This window comes from Lepus europaeus, chromosome 4, assembly GCF_033115175.1.
Source record: "Lepus europaeus isolate LE1 chromosome 4, mLepTim1.pri, whole genome shotgun sequence".
NCBI classification, from domain to species: Eukaryota; Metazoa; Chordata; class Mammalia; order Lagomorpha; family Leporidae; genus Lepus; species Lepus europaeus.
In genome coordinates, this window is record NC_084830.1 from 136,977,636 (window position 1) to 136,993,607 (window position 15,972).

Genomic DNA, 15,972 nt, shown 5'->3' on the forward strand with positions numbered 1-15,972 from the left:
TCTAAATACACTGAGGTGCAGCTGTATTATGGGATACCATGAAACCTTTAGATTCAGCAAGTTTTGGGGGTGAGAAACACTTGGTTTCAGGAGTCATGATAAGGAAGGTCAAAACTTCTGAAATACAGTGGGATTAAAAAAACTTCTTTATGACAAAGAAAGATGTCAGTGCGATGCTGAGCAAAAGGAGACACTGCCCTGCTCTGCCTCTACAGGTTAGCAGGGTCGGATGATGATGACGACGCCACCTCGCCACTCAGCACTTAATGAGCACTCAACTCTGCACCTGGCACCGTTTGAAGTGCTATTTTATTTTACACACGTATTTATTTATCTGAAAGGCAGAGTGGCAAAGAGAGAGAGAAGGAGAACAAGTGACAAAGAGATCTTTTATCTGTTGGTTCATTGCCCAAATGGCCACCAATAGCCGGGGGCAGCCAGGGCAGATCCAGGAGACAGGAGCTCCATCTGCATCTCCTATGTGGGTGATAGTGACTCAGGCACTCGAGCCATCCCCTGCAGTTCCCAGGCACATTAACGGGGAGCTGGACAGGAAGCAGAGCAGCCAGGACTCAAAGTGGCACGGTTATAAGGGATGCCGGCATCCCCAGCAGTGGCTTAACCTGTGGTGTCACCACACCTGCCTGGGAGAAGTGGTTTAATCCTCACAGCAGCCCTATGCGGTAGAAACCGCTACCCCTTTTTCCAGAAGAGGAGGTTAGGCCTGAGATGTGACAGTACCTCCTGAGTCTCACATGGCAGAGACAGGGTGCGTACCCTGGCAACCTGGAGCTGGTGTGAGCTAACTGTTCCATCGCACCTCTCAGCAGGCACACACCTCTAGAACAGGTAAAGCTCCGGAAAGACACGCCCAGCTTCTCTGTCGCCGGTCCCCGGCAGGCACCCTGTAAACGCTGGCTGTGTGAATGTACCAGCCTTGCAAACTGCACGTGATTCAACGATAACCACTAAAGACAGCAGCCACTCTCGGGTACTGAACCATTTCATTTAATCTTCACAACTCTCCGATGAGGTGAGCACTAAGATCCCTATTTTACAGACGAGCAAACTGAGGTAAAAGGCTGGAACCGAGGCAGGGCTGGCACAAGAACGCCTCTCCACTTATCTCTGGCACAGCTGGAGGCCTTGGTGGCTCCATTACAGGACTACTTTTTACAGAAGCTAGAACAACACTCTATTTAAGGGCTCAGCACCTGGTCACAGCCAAGAGCTCAGAAAGCCTGGGATGGGAGAAAGATGATAACACCTGCTGTTTGCAACAAGGAGGATCCTTCTCTGATGAACTGATTTCAAGTGTTGTTTTTTTTCTTTTAAGTCTCAACTATGTAGCAGACCCCGTGAGAGGCGGTGTAGGAGAGCAGCAGCAAAGGCGGGCACAAGCAGGTTCCAGCCTCACGGAGGCACAGTCTAGGAAGCCCTATGAGTCAGACTAAGAAGCGCTGAACTAGAAAACCGCAGAGAAGGGAGGAAATCAGGTCCCTGGGAGTTGCTAATAAAGGGGGAGCCAAAGGGGCGATGCTCCCCGGCGCGGGAGGAAGCGGCTCAGCTGTGCGCGCCCAGAAAGCTGCAGGGAGAGTCTCCTCCTCTGCTTCCTGTCCTGGGAGGGTTGCTCTGCCGTGGGGCTTGGGACGGCACAATGACACACACACTCGTCAGGGACACCAAAGGCCAGCAGGACACAGGGAGAGGCCTGGGTGGGGCCTGGGAGGAGGCTGGGGCTGTCCCCGCACACAACACAGGCCCTGAGCACCGGGACTTACGTTTCTCTGTCGCCTGCACCGCGTGGAAGAGCGTCAGGGGTCTCTCGCTGCAGGACGGGGGCTTCGCATCGCCGCTCTTCTTCCGCGACAGATGTAGCTGGGTGCCGGTGAGCGGCGCATCGGGCACGGTGTTGAAGATCTGCCAACAGAGGTTCACAAGAGGTTACACGCTTCTGCGAGAGCGCACAGGCCCGAACCGGCGCGGCGCGGCAGGCAGCGCGGTGGAGTCTGAGACCGCGAGAAAAGATTGGAAAGGACCGCCGCCATCTGCCCGGGACTTCATCTGAAACACTGGTTCCCAGGAAGCGCCATGAACTAGCCTCTCCGGGAGCCCTCGCAGAGCTCAGTAACCGCTCGCTTCTACTTCTCACCCCTTCTGCCCGGATTTCCGCTCATCTCCCTGTGGTTGCTCTCTCTGGGGGTGGGGTGCGGTGAGGTGGGGTGAGGTGGGATGGGGGGAATGATAGGCGCCCAGGGTACGAAATCCAAGCTGCTGTCTGTTGGGGGCACTGAAGATGGCTGCCATCGCTCAGAGCCAATAGCTCAAAACCTTTTTACCTTTCTTTACTAACGGTTCTATGTCCCAGTTCATTTTTTTTTTTTTTTAGTTTGCTTTTTCTTTTTTTCAAGATTTATTTATTTGAAAGTCTGAATGAGAGAGAGAGAGAGAGAGAGAGAGAGAGAGAGAGAGAGATCTAGCAATCTTCCATCCACTGGTTCACTCCTCAAATGGCCAAAGCTAGGAGCCAAGAGCTCATCCAGGTCTCCCACGTGAGTGCAGGGGTCCAAGCACCTGGGCCATCTTCCGCTGCTTTCCCAGGCCATTAGCGGGGAGCTGGACTGAAAGTGGAGCAGCCAGGACTGGAGCTGGTGCCCACACTGCAATGTTGGCACTGCGGATGCCGGCTCCACTGTCCCGGTTCTTAGCAACCACTTCACAACGTTTCTAGACTGCAAAAACACGTATTTAAATCAAACTGCAAAAAAGAACTGCAGAACAGGGCTCAATCTGCCAACCCTCAAGTGTCCTCGGCCACAGCTTCATTCTTGGTGCCACAGCTCTGAGCTATCGGTGCTGCTGAGCTTTTTGCTTGCTTGGAAGAGGTCAAGGGAAGGTCAAAATTTTTTTAACCCTGGATGATAAAATCACATATAGGCACTATAGTCAACCACCAAAATGCAGAAACATCTCAAGAAGAAAACACAAAATGAACATTTCCCAATTCTACTGGAGATAACTGCTGTTAGCATTTAGGTTTTATTCCTTCCTGAGCTTTTTCTTTGGGCTTTCATTATTATTAAAGCCTTGGTAAAATAATGAGAGAGAAAGAAGAAAATGATGTACAAAATTCCATGCAACTATCATTTTTTTATCTGCAGGTAAAGGTGCAGTAGAATTCAGTAATTCTAACCGCTGACACTTGCACGGAGCTACCCACGGTCACAGCGGCCAGCACTTACTGCAGCCTACTAGGGTACAGCTACTGCGTGTGCTCAATGTGTAGCTCACTTGATTCTCAGCAACCATGCACAGCAGCTCACGTCCTCAGTTCTTCACAGAAGACCTGAGCCACACAGAGGTCACCTGGCCACAACCATCATGACGGATGGTAAAATCCAGGCTTGGAAAATAAGAGTCGCTCAATCAATACAATTCTTTAGAGCCTCTACTTTATACTAGGCACTGCGGGCCTAAGAGTGAACAAGGCCAACAGGCTTCCTGTGGTTAGACAGTTTGCATTCCAGTAGCTATGGTTTACTGAGTGTTTACCACAAGAGGTACTGGGTTAAAGGCTTTGGATGAATTATCTCATTGATTGTCAACACAGTGGTGGGTATTTGGCAGAGGGGTCAAAATGCCACTCAAGACATCCACATCCCCTTATCAGCATGCCTCACTCCAAGTTCTGGCTCTGCTTATAACTCCAGCTTCCTGCTAATGTGTGTCCTTGCAGTAGGCACAGAAGGGTCAAGTACTTGGGTCCCTGCTACTACCCATGTGGGAGACATAGGCTGCAGACTGAATCCTGGGCCCCTGGTTTCAGACTGGTCCAGCCCTAGCTGCTGTGGGATTTGGGGAACAAAGCAGTGGAGGTAAGACGGATGTCTCTATCTCTCTGTCTTTCAACTAAAATGAAAATAAATAAAAAATTAATATTAAGACACTTCTACATAGTTGAGATTATATTTGTTTTGTGGTTGTTTTTATCTAACACATTTCAACAAATATTAGCATTTTTCCCTTTATTAAAAAGATCCCCAAGGGGCCAGCACCATGGCTCACTTGGTTAATCCTCCGCCTATGGCACCGGCATCCCATATGGGTGCCGGGTTCTAGTCCCAGTTGCTCCTCTTCCAGTCCAGCTCTCTGCTGTGGCCTCAGTGGAGGATGGCCCAAGTGCTTGGGCCCCTGCACCTGCATAGGAGACCAGGAGGAAGCACCTGGTTCCTGGCTTCGGATTGGTGCAGCGACAGCTGTAGCGGCCATTTGTGGAGTGAACCAATGGAAGGAAAGCCTTTCTCTCTGTCTCTCTCTCTCTCACTGTCTATAACTCTACCTGTCAAATAAATTAAAAAAAAAAAAAAAAAGATTCCCCAAACATGATTCTTAATGGTTGCACACCCCCTCACTAGACTGAGGTATCATAATTTACCAGTTCATTCTTGATCATCTCTGTCATTGGAATTAGCCTCCCTTTGGATTTTCTCTTCCCATACAGTCATGAGTAGTAAGAGGACAGCGGTAGCCATTTCTTCCCTTCCACCTATGGGTAACCCCAGGACACCTCAGAATCTTTCTCATGGCCCTGTCTCCTTTGTGCATTTAAAAGCAAAACTCAAAAGCTGACACATAGGAAGCAAAGTTTTAAGAATTATAAGAATTTCAGCCGAAACAGCTGCTCTCCTCAAACTGGCGGGTCCTCGGGCTGCGGTGATGCCAGCCAGCTGGTGCAGTCAGTCTCACTCCCAAACACAGCTGTCTGAGAGCAGCATTATCATTTTTTCCCTGGGAGACTAAAAATCTGCAGCAAGATAAATGGAATCTCTATGCATAGCTGAGTTCAACCAGGGCGAGGGGGTGAAAAGAGAAGGCGCCTTAGAATAAAAGCAGCAAAATGCTCCTGACTTCTAGAGCAGGGGGAACCTTACTAGCTTACCTGAGTGTCCAGACTCTTTGAGTCTCTAACAATGGGAAGAAAACAAAGAGCTTGGGCCATTGAGCCCAATGAGGCTCTCAGAGGCTTTCTTCCCCCTTTACATTCTTGCCTCAACAATGCTCACCCATGCTCCTAGGGTGACAACCCAACTATGCACCAGCAATAATGACATTTGGAGAATTTAAAAAAATTGTATTTAAGAGGCAGAAAGCAGAGAGACAGGGAGAGCTTCCATCTGCACTCTCACTTCCCAAATGCCCACCATGCCCAAGGCTGGGCTGCAGTGGAAGCCAGCAGCTGGGAATGGCGGTACAGGTCTCCCATGTGGATAGCAGGGACCCAACCACTTGAGCCAAGACGGCTGCCTCCCAGGGCCTGCATCAGCAGGAACCTGGAATCAAGCAGCCAAAGCTGTGAATGAAACCCAAGTCCTCCAGTGTGGGGAATGCAGGCATCTTAACTGCTAGGCTCAACGCCTACCCCGTGTCTTACATCTTAATTTCACCTGTCAATAGAAACGTGAGCATTTGTTCTTCTCTAAGGACTGCTGCAAATGCTGGAGAAACAAAGACAACTGAATCACGAGGAAGAATCATGGGCTTCAACCGACATGTGAAAAACTGCTTCCAAAACAGTATTTGTATGTAGCAGGGCAACAATTTCACTCTACTCCTTGGCTTTTTATTCTAAACAGTTATTTGGCTAGAACAGAACAAGCCCTAGGAGTAGATTTTCACCATGGGTGAGTGCTAACATCCCCAGGCCAGTTCTTCGGTCTCAGCGTGCGCCAGCTCTGTAGGGCTTTCCTTGGGATCAGGAGCAATAACGTGCAAGTGAGCACACTGTGCATCTAAGCTGCCAGGTACGGGACTGACGTTATGATCATGTTGGGTGGTTTTCCAGATGTGAGCACACCTTTGTAAATTACACCACGTCAGGGCAGAGGACACACACCTACATTAAGAAGCCTGGAAAACCACTGCCCAAACTCTCATTCATTTAACCATGAGACTTGAACACATGCAAGCTGATTGGCCAGGCCCAGGGTTTGTCTCTGTGTCCAAAGTTCAAGTTGGGGTGCTGATGAGAGTAAATTGTTCACAGTTTTGGTGGTAATGCCAATCCTGTGTCATCGGAAGAGATTATTTCAAGATAATCCGAAGACTTTTCCTCAGGGTGTTGGGGAAGGGATGTCTGCATGAACAGTCCTGCTGAGCAAGAGAGGCCTCAGCTCCAGGAACCCAGGAGCCTAGGATCAACAGGGCTCCATCGTGTGGCTCCAACAGGCAGGGACTTTCCAAATTAACACACAAGGGGCAGATGTGTGCTGTGCCCCACGTGTCCTGTTAACTCTGCCCAAACTTAAAATTAATTCCCATTCAGCAGGGAATGCCTGACAGATAAAAGTGAGGAAGACTGTAAGCCTTTTGGAAGCTACTAGGGAATAAAACTGTAAAATAAAATATCACTCTGGTAACCCTTCCACATAGCCCCAATTCCAAGCTTCCTGTAAGTCGAATTAGCAGCCCCATCAACGGCAAGCTGCTGCTTCCCCTTCAGCGACGTGGGACAGTGGTCAGGGCAGTTTGGCCTCTGCAGCCTGACAGATTCAGGCCATCCTGGGGTTCCTGGTTACTCAGCAGCACCACTTACAGCTACGCTGACTTCACCATCACAGACGTCCACATCATCCCATATCGCCACATAAAACACTGGAAAGGAGTTTAAAGTTATTATATGGGCAGAAAGAGAACAGGCTTTGGAACTAGACAGACCTGGGTTCAAATCCTGGCTTTGTCACCTACAAGTTGTGGGATCTTGGGCAAAGTTTTTAGTTCCTGTAAACCTGCTGTGTGAATGTGAATCTAATAACTGCCTTGCAGAACTACTAAAAAGACCACACATATAACTTGCTTAGTGCAGTATCTGGCAAAGAGCAGGCAGGAAGTGACAAAGGTGGTGGGTGACGAATGACAGTGAAAATCAAAATGTGTTTGGAACTTACTGCGCTACGTTATAGTCATGGATTAGTTCACACATGCTAACCCTGTAAAGGAGACACTATTATTCTGGGCGTCTTGTACATGGGGAAACTGACACTCACGGAGATGAGCTCATTTATCCAAGGTCACACAGAGAAGCAAGACCGCTGAACTGGGACCTCAACGGCTTGACTGTCTGGGTTGTAACCATGGTGGCTCTCTACTACAGCTATCATTGACAGAGGACAAAGTGGAAAGTTTTGGAGTCTGGAGACCAGATCTCAGTCATCCAGTAGCTTTGTGACCTTGAGCAAGGTATGTAACTGTCTGACCTTCAGAAGCTTCATCTGTCAGAAGCCCCAAGTGGTGAGGACTGAAGCACCTAACACAGTGTGGCATTCTGTGTTCAGAAGACATTATTGTGTTCAATAAAAAAAAGGCGACACACACAAGTATAGGGAGGGAAATAAATGGAGACTCAACAATGCACCATTCGCAGTTGAGACAAGAGGATTTAATTTATAAGGGTAAATTTAATTATAGCTCTTTGCACAACATCAACTTGAACTGCTCAGAGCGATGTCAGAGCCTGCTGCTCTCCTCCCCTACGTTGTCTACAACACTCGAGTTTCAACCGTGCCCTTCTGGTCCCCCCGGCCCGTCTTCAACCTGGAGAGCACTGATACTTCCGGAATCTGTTCTTATCCATGTCACATACACATTTTTACACCTTTTCCAATCCCATCTGTCACACGCTCCTGCAATTTAGAAGGATTAGGAGTCTCCCTATAATGTCTGCAGGGTACTCTTTATTATGTGCTGTGATGTTTATGAGAGGAAAATTAGGTCATGATGAAGAGCTCTTGGTCTGTAACTGCAAAGCAGCTCGGAGACAATAAATCAACAGCAGAGGCCTGGGGATGACAATGCAAAAAAGAAAGGGCTCGAGCTGAAAACAGACGGAGCACTTTCCTGACACATAAATGCACCAGGGCTCCACGGAACATGGAGCTGAATTGCTCCATGGGAGCAGCATGTGCACTGGAGGGGGCAGCCTGCAGCTCCTGAGCCAGGTACACACACAGCTCATCCGTTCTCAGAGCAGGCCATGGGCCAGGCGACTGCTTAGGACAGGAGAACCCACACACCCAGCACCTTTCAGCTGGAGAGCCATGCAAGCCTTAGCAGGGATCGCTGCGCGGCTGCCAAGATGACGGGGTCTGTAGCTGCTGCGAGGTTGTTTAAGGATAGCTGGAAATTCTATGTCCTGTTGACAGGATAGCATTTGGGCAGAGGAAACTACAATTTGGAGAGTTGTTTGGGGAATTTTATTAAAAATCTCTCAAAAGGATCCAATTACATCTAGTATTTCAGAGTATATATAGAGGGCCTGTGTGATCCATGGGAGGCTGCGATTTTCTTTATCTCCAGAAGATTGTATATCCTGCTATCTTTGCTGACATAGCAACAGAATAAAATGCCATAAATTAAAAAAAGCAACTTCACTCTTCATTTGAGTTACATTAAAGGAGTTTCGTGATTTATGTAATTACTGGTTTACTGGGGGGCTTACTGGAGGCCATTTAGGTGTTCAGACTCACAAACTTACTATATTAATCAATGAAGACTATCTTACATGGCACTTGCCACTAACAAGCGAAAGGAAAAAAAAATCTGTAATGCAAGCATTCAAACTCAACACACAAGTAAAGCCAACTTGCTTCTAAACCAGTAAGCACAGAAGCCAAAAGGGAACATACAGAAATCTAGGGAAGGAAAGAAAGGTTAAAAAAAAATCAATGAAAAAAGCTACAAAAGCCATGAGCACTAGATAAGATTAGTTTCCTGAGCAGACGTAAGTACAAGGGACAATCTTAATGTAGAAAAGCATGTAGACATATCTCATTAATGATTATTAATTTCATATAACAACTGTTTGAAATGGCAAGGAAATGAAATGCAGTTGCCAAACATCTATCAGTTCCCAAATCCACTGCCTTTTGTTGCTTAACATGCCTTTTGTGCACAAAGCCCAATACAGGGCAATGGATTTCAATGCCATTAACACTTTGGGAAAAGCAGTTTGGTAGAGCCACATCTATGCAAATCAAGCTAAGTGCACTGAAACTCATGACCAGTTGATTGGGAAGGCAAGGTTGCTTAGGACTTGGTGCTCAAACTAGGTGTTCAATAGGGCCATCCATGGGGCCGGTGCTGTGGCGCAGCAAGTTAAAGCCCTGGCCTGAAGTGCCAGCATCCCATATGGGCGCTGGTTCTAGTCCCGGCTGCTCCACTTCTGAGCTAGCTCTCTGCTATGGCCTGAGGACCCATGTGGGAGACCTAGAGAAAATTCCGGGCTCCTGGCTTCGGATCAGCTTAGCTCCAGCCGTTGCGGCCATTTGGGGAGTGAAGCAGCGGATGGAAGATCTCTCTCTGTCTCTGTCTCTCTCTGTAACTCTGTCTTTCAAATAAATAATAAAATAAATCTTTAAAAATAAATAAATAAATAAATAGGGCCATCCAGGGTTGGTAGCTCTTCTCCTTGACACACTAGATTAAAAGTTAACATACATTAAGAAGGGACAGTGAGCTTTGTGGATTTCTGAGAATTAACAGCTCAAAGATCAACATTCCCTCTCTTTCAAAACTAATTAGTAGGCTGGGAATGGAATCATCATAACTCAGTTTGTCAAACATTGACAGTCATTAATGTTGACAAAAGTTCATGATGCCTGGGCTTATGTGCACACGTATGTCCCACGTCACATGTACTGGTATCTTTTCTAGTGACACAGCCAAAAGAAGCATCATGGATTGTATCATGGATTGTAACAGAACAAGCAAGTCCAATCCTATTAACTGTCCAGACTTAGCAGTAAGGTGTAATATACACACAATTAGCCCGAAATTTCATGTTTAACCAAAAGTATGAAAAGAAGGCAGGCTATTTTCTTAATATGGTTCTTTCTAGATTTCAAATTTTCAAAGCCACTGTTAAGCAAACCTTTACGCAAATAATAGGAAACTCTTATTAAGAAATACAGGAGTTTGTGGGCTTTGAGATATGACAGAGAAAGACAGCATTATATATTTTCTTTTGTTTTTAAATTTCAGTTAAAAGCATATTAGCATTGGTTACTTCCATCATACTTCCCCAAGTATTTTCTTGCTTGATTTTTTAAAAAATATTTATTTTATTTACTTGAAAGGTAGAATTACAGAGTGAGAGTGAGAGAGAGAGAGAGAGAGAGAGAGAGATTTTTTTCCACCTACTGATTCACTCCGCAAAGGCTGCAATAGCCAGGGCTGAGCCAGGCCGAAGCTGGGAGCCAGGAGCTTCTTTCAGATCTCCCACATGGGTACCTGGGCCATGCCCCGCTGCTTTCCCAAGCACATTAGTAAGTAGCTGGATCTGAAGTGAAGCACCCAGGACTCAAACCGGCGTCCATACGGGATGCTGGCACTACAGGTGGTGGCTTAACCTTCTATGCCACAACACTGGCCCCTTTGATGTTACAAGACTCAGGGTGATAAGCTAAGAATTTGGGGGAAACGATTCTGTCCATACAGAAATAGTAATCTTAAATACGTAACCATTACTTTAAAAAAATACTAAGAGTCACAAGCTTTCTTTGAGTTTACATGTAAAAGTAGCTATACTCTCCAGTCCATTCTTTAGCTCTCATATAACTCAAGGATAATCCAGGGTACAAGTCAGTGATGGGAATAACACTGTGACACCATGAGCTAGCATTTCAAATAAAGACCATGAGGATCCCACTCCACCCTGGAAGCGAATGTTGCAGGACCAAGACTGCACTCTCTGAGCTGCAATTTTATAATAGTATGGTCAGCTATGTGGTTTATGTGATGAACTGATGGTCCTGATTCCAACGATCAGGACAACTTGGTTCAGCTTCTAGGAGAGACTGTCCAAAGTGTTGATGTAATCATTTATACCCCTCTATTTGGAAACCTCTGGGAGCTTTCATTTGTCAAGGAGCAAATTCAGATATTTCCCTATACCTTTTGAGACTCTTGACAAATGGGCTAAATTCAACTGCGTGGCATTGTCTCATACCATTTACTAACATGCAGCCCACAGTCCTTTCACAACCACAGAATCTCACTCCACACAACCTCATTAATGGAAAGTTGCCCTCTGTGTCTCTAAGCTTTCACTGCCTAGAAAACTTCTATTTGCCATCAGAGCCCAATGCTAGCAGAATTAAATTATTTCTGCTCAGTTGTGCCATAACACTTGATTTGTTTTATCAGATTTAACTTAGCACACTGTATTACGATTAGTTATACCCTGAAAAAATAAGAGTGCCTTGGAAAAAACAACTTATTTATTCTCAGCCAACAACAGATACTCAGTAAATGTTTATTGTACTGAACACAAATTAACTAGAGTGGATTGTTACAGCTTTGGTTCTGAAAGTGGTTCTATGTCTAACCGTAATTCCTATCCTAAGAAACTGCTTTGTAAACTCTTTGTACTTCAGGCTCATAATTTATGAAACAGAGCTAAAAATATTGACCTCACAGAGTTGCTGTGAAAATTGAATGAGATGATGGATATAACGCTGCCTCGCAAAGTATCTTGTAATAAGCCATAATGATAAGCTGTAAGTAAAACTTATTACTATTATTATTTTATTTCTAAACCATGTTCATTAAAAAGAACCATAAACTTCAACTGAGTAAAGTAGTACGCATTGCCAATGTGGAAAACGGAAAATTACCATGAGCTCACGAACATAATACCCCATCTTCTGGCTTTTCCCTGCTGCTGTGTCCTCTTCTGGAATATAGATGTCTTGGAACTGTGTCAAACACTGCTCCCCTTCTGGGTCATTTGGGAGAGGTGGAAGACAGAGCTGCTGAATCACTGTGACAGGGCGTGTAGTTAGCGTGCTTCAGATAAACTGAAGGTATGCATGCGTGTGACACACATCACGAAGGTTCTGATTGAGGACACACAGGTGGGTTCTCTGTGAAAGGAGTGGCCTTGTAGGAGATGTTTCTGGATTCACAGGTCCCAAGTTGAAGGTGTGTGGATGTGCCACCAACAACATCAAGGAGCTCATCTATGTTTTTGTTTTTTAAATCTTCATTTTTGCAGAGAGGGACAGAGTACAGACAAGGAGACAGACAGAGGTTTCCTTTTCACTGACTCACTCCACAGATGCCCAAGGGCCAGGGATGGGTTACAGAGGGAGCTGGGAATGCAGTCCAGGGCTCTCATGTGGGTGGCAGGAACTTGAGCCATCACTGTAGCTTCCCAGAGTCTGCAAGAACTGGAGCCAGGAGCTGAAGCCAGTAACCAAACCCAGGTACGCTAATATCAGGCACAGGCATCTCAACTGCTAGACGAAGGCTTGCTCATTTTTAACCTTTGGGATGAATGTCTACTGTTAATACTTATAAAAAAGTAAAGAAACAGAGATAGAAAAACCAGTGAAAATAGAGAGGTCTTTTCCATTCTATTGAAAAAAAGTTATTTTGTCAGGTTACAGAAACTGAATTTTCCAGGTAGCAAGAAAACCTATCTCCTTTAAAAAATATCAATATTAAGCACAAAAGCATTTTCCCAGCTTTTGACAGGTAGGAGTTAGCTCTCCACACTGAGACTCACAAAGAACACCTGAAGTCTGAACTGGCCACTAGCATCACAAAGTCTGGTTGTGTAAAACTATGGCAGTGCTGAAGAGAGACAGATGAGCACCTTCAATAACAAGCAGTGAGGAGCCGCCCGTGCTCAGCACAAGCCCTGGACAGGAAACCAAAGCCTTCCCCAGAGGGAACGAAACACAAATCCACCACACGTAGGGAATCACCTGCAAAGAAGACAGCCAACAGTTCTGTGTGTGTGTGTCTGTGCATGTGTGTGTGTGTGTGTGTAACTGCTCTTCCCACCCAGAGGCAGACTGCAGTTCCCTCACCTTACACTGGCTGGACTTGTGACCTGCTTTGATAATGAGAATGTGGCAGAAGTGACACTCCACTTCTTCCAGGTCCAGGCTCTAACAGCCCCTGCTGTCCATGCCGCCTTGCATGTTTGGGCTTGAAACAGAACCGTGAGAGACCAAGGAGACAGAGAGGGGGCCATGCTGTAGAATCAAGGTGTTCCAGCCAATGGCTGGCAACCAAATCCCAGAAAGCTTGGTGCAAGACCATCTTGGATACTGTAGATTCAAGCCAAGCCTCTGCAGCTGACACCAGAAGGGACCCATGGGCCCTCCCCACGCTTCTGAGCCACAGAACTGAAAGGATAAAATTAGTGTGCTCTAAGTCACTAGGTTTGCAGATGATCTGCTGTGTGGCGAAAGACAACAACAATACACATCTGTGGTTCTCTCTGCCTGTCTATGGAGCAGCTCCAGTGGCTGCAGCCCTGGGCTCCTTCTTTGCAGCACAATCTCCCATTTATCCCTAGATTCCTCCAAATCAACATGCAAGGCACAAAGTGGATTGCTTGTATGAAATATTTTTTACAATACAACAGGATGCTACAGCAGGAGCTGTGCAGAACCTGTGCATTTCCATGAGAAGGGAGCCTGCATAGGCCTCTCCCATGGTCAGGGGGAGGTTGAGGGGCTAGAGCAGTTTCTTCAAATGGGGCTTCAGGATTCTGACCTCTGACCTCTGACACTCATGACTACAAAGGAAAGCAGTCACTTCCAGACATTTATGTGTGGGTTCTAGCCACACCTACCAAAATGTTCCCTAAATATTATTACCTAAGACTTTAACACTGTGGATTTTAAAGGACAAGTCTCTGACAATACGCCTCTCAGGATACAAACGTGCTCTGGACGTGCTGGGTAAGTTTCCTATGGGCAGGGAGTCTGTTCCAAGTGTTGTCTCCAGAAAGCCAGAGGTCTAGTCATGGCCCTGGACACAGGGCTCCGGTGGGGCTCACACTGTAGGCTTCCGAAGGAGACTGAGGCGATCTCCCGACTTTAAACCAGGCCAGGTCTGGGGCTACATTTGAAAAAGGAGGCAAGGGGCGGGTGCTGCACAGTGATTCACATGGCTTGGGATGCCTGACTGCCATATCTGAGTGCCTGGGGCAGTCCCCGGTACAGTCCCCAACCCCAGCTTCTAACCACTGTGCGCTCTGAGAGGCAGCGGCTGGCGGCTCAGGAACATAGAAGCCTGCCACCCACACGGCAGATGCAGACTGAGTTCTGGGCTTCTGGCTTCGGCCTGGCCTGGTACCTGGCCTCTTGGGGGCATTTATTCTCTCTGCCTTTCAACTAAAAATAAAAAAATAAATAAGTACATAAATAAATAAAAAGAGCCAAGTTGCCTTATTCTAAGTTGTGTCTACTGGGAAGACAAATCTGACCAATATTAGAGGCTTTCTCCCAAGCATATACGCAATTCTTGCAAACAACTCTGGCCTACCATGAGCTCCACATCAAAATCCCTGTCCTGGTGGAAGGCGCACCCTTTGTCCCTGGAGCACCTGCCCTCACACTCCTTCACTGGCTCCCACAGAGACATCAATCTGTGATTCATCCCAGTCTCTGGCACAGATGAGCAGAGATGAGTACACAAGGAAGCCCTGCAACATTCTTTTTACGTGTACATCACCAGATCAACGTCAGAGAGGGATGTAATTTACAGCCCATCAAATCAGGTGGGCACGAACATCGGGGTCTTGCCCATGTATTCATAAGCCACGATTTCATATCTCATTTCTATTTCTGCATGCCAAGCCCTACCAGCTTCTTTGTTGCGCCCAGTAGCATCAGATCTTTCTAGCTCTGCAGTTACTTTTGAATGTTTTCTGGATTTGCAGGGCCCAAGGACTCCAAAACCAGTAACAGTTCAAAGATTGCTAGACGCTGTCTGCGGTAAGCTCAGGCGTGCCCTCCTGGAGCAGGAAGCACAACCAAAAAAATGCTTCTTCTTTACAGACCTGTCCTAACATTTATGATAAAAAGTGCCACTCAGGGGAACAAAAACTTGACTTCTATTTTCAGAGAATCCTGTTGACACTGCTGAAAACAGCAGCACACAGTTACTGACGCTTGCTACATGCCAAATCCTTCACATGAATCACCTCATTTAATCCTCACACACAGAAAAATTGCAGGAGCGTGGTGGACTGGTGGGCCATCGACCTCGCCCCCTTCCCTCTGAGCACACATGCTGTGGGTCTCCCAGCCTCCACTGCAATTGCAAGGAGCCCTGGCACTGCTTCTGGCTGATGGAATGCAGGAAAACACAGGGCAAGTACCTTCCCGGGGTGGCCTATGAAATCCCATGCAGTCTTCCAAGCGCTCTCAGTCTCCCCGTCTGCTGGCTGGTCGCAGAGACGCTGCAAAGCCGAAGGCAGAGCTACAAGCAGGAAGGAATCTGGGTGGCTGAGTCACTGCAGGGGATGCACCTGACCCACACTGCAATGTTGCTACGTAAGCAAAAGACCAGTGCTGTTTTCCAAGTCACAGATGTTTTAGGGTTGGTATGGCTCCCCTAACGCTATTTTAGGGTTGCTCAGGCTCTACTTAATGTACTTTTCTGAGCACAGAGAGGTTACATAATTAGGATGCTCAGTGGTTGCCTAGCTAGTAAGAGGCAGTGGATTTAAACCCAAGTTTTGAACCAACTGATCTGCTTATCATGTTTTATTCTGTTCCTCTTCATAAGTTCATTTTAATTACATGTTGCATAAATTGCTCCTAAACTTGATTTCTGTATTGGGGCGGGGGGTGTTTCTCTATTTGAGGGAGGTGGGTGGACTGAGCTCCATAGTTGGAGACAGAAAGATATTTTCCTCAAAGAAATCATCTCATTTCTCTATCACTTATTAATGAGTAAGAAGGGGACTGTGTTGCTTAAACAACTTTGTGGGGTATGCCTGTTGACTTGTGGAAGTTTATACTGAGAGGTTCTCCAGGAGTTACACAATACTCCATGACAACTTTCCCCAAAACTTAACAGCTTAAAACCACAAGCATCTCTCTCTCCTGGATTCTGTTTGTCTGGATTCTAGGAAAGGCTCATCAGGATGCTTCCTGCTCAGGGTCACTTAGG

At 46.6% G+C, this 15,972-nt stretch overlaps 1 protein-coding gene across 1 annotated transcript in view; it reads right to left on the minus strand.

The window, feature by feature from the left end:
* The window catches only part of ARHGAP26 (Rho GTPase activating protein 26), a 440,213-nt gene that overhangs the window by 91,913 nt on the left and 332,328 nt on the right, over window positions 1–15,972 (minus strand). Inside the window, exon 19 of the mRNA XM_062188919.1 lies at window positions 1,782–1,920. Coding sequence (XP_062044903.1) covers window positions 1,782–1,920 — 139 coding nt within the window. The remainder of the gene's footprint in view (window positions 1–1,781; window positions 1,921–15,972) is intronic.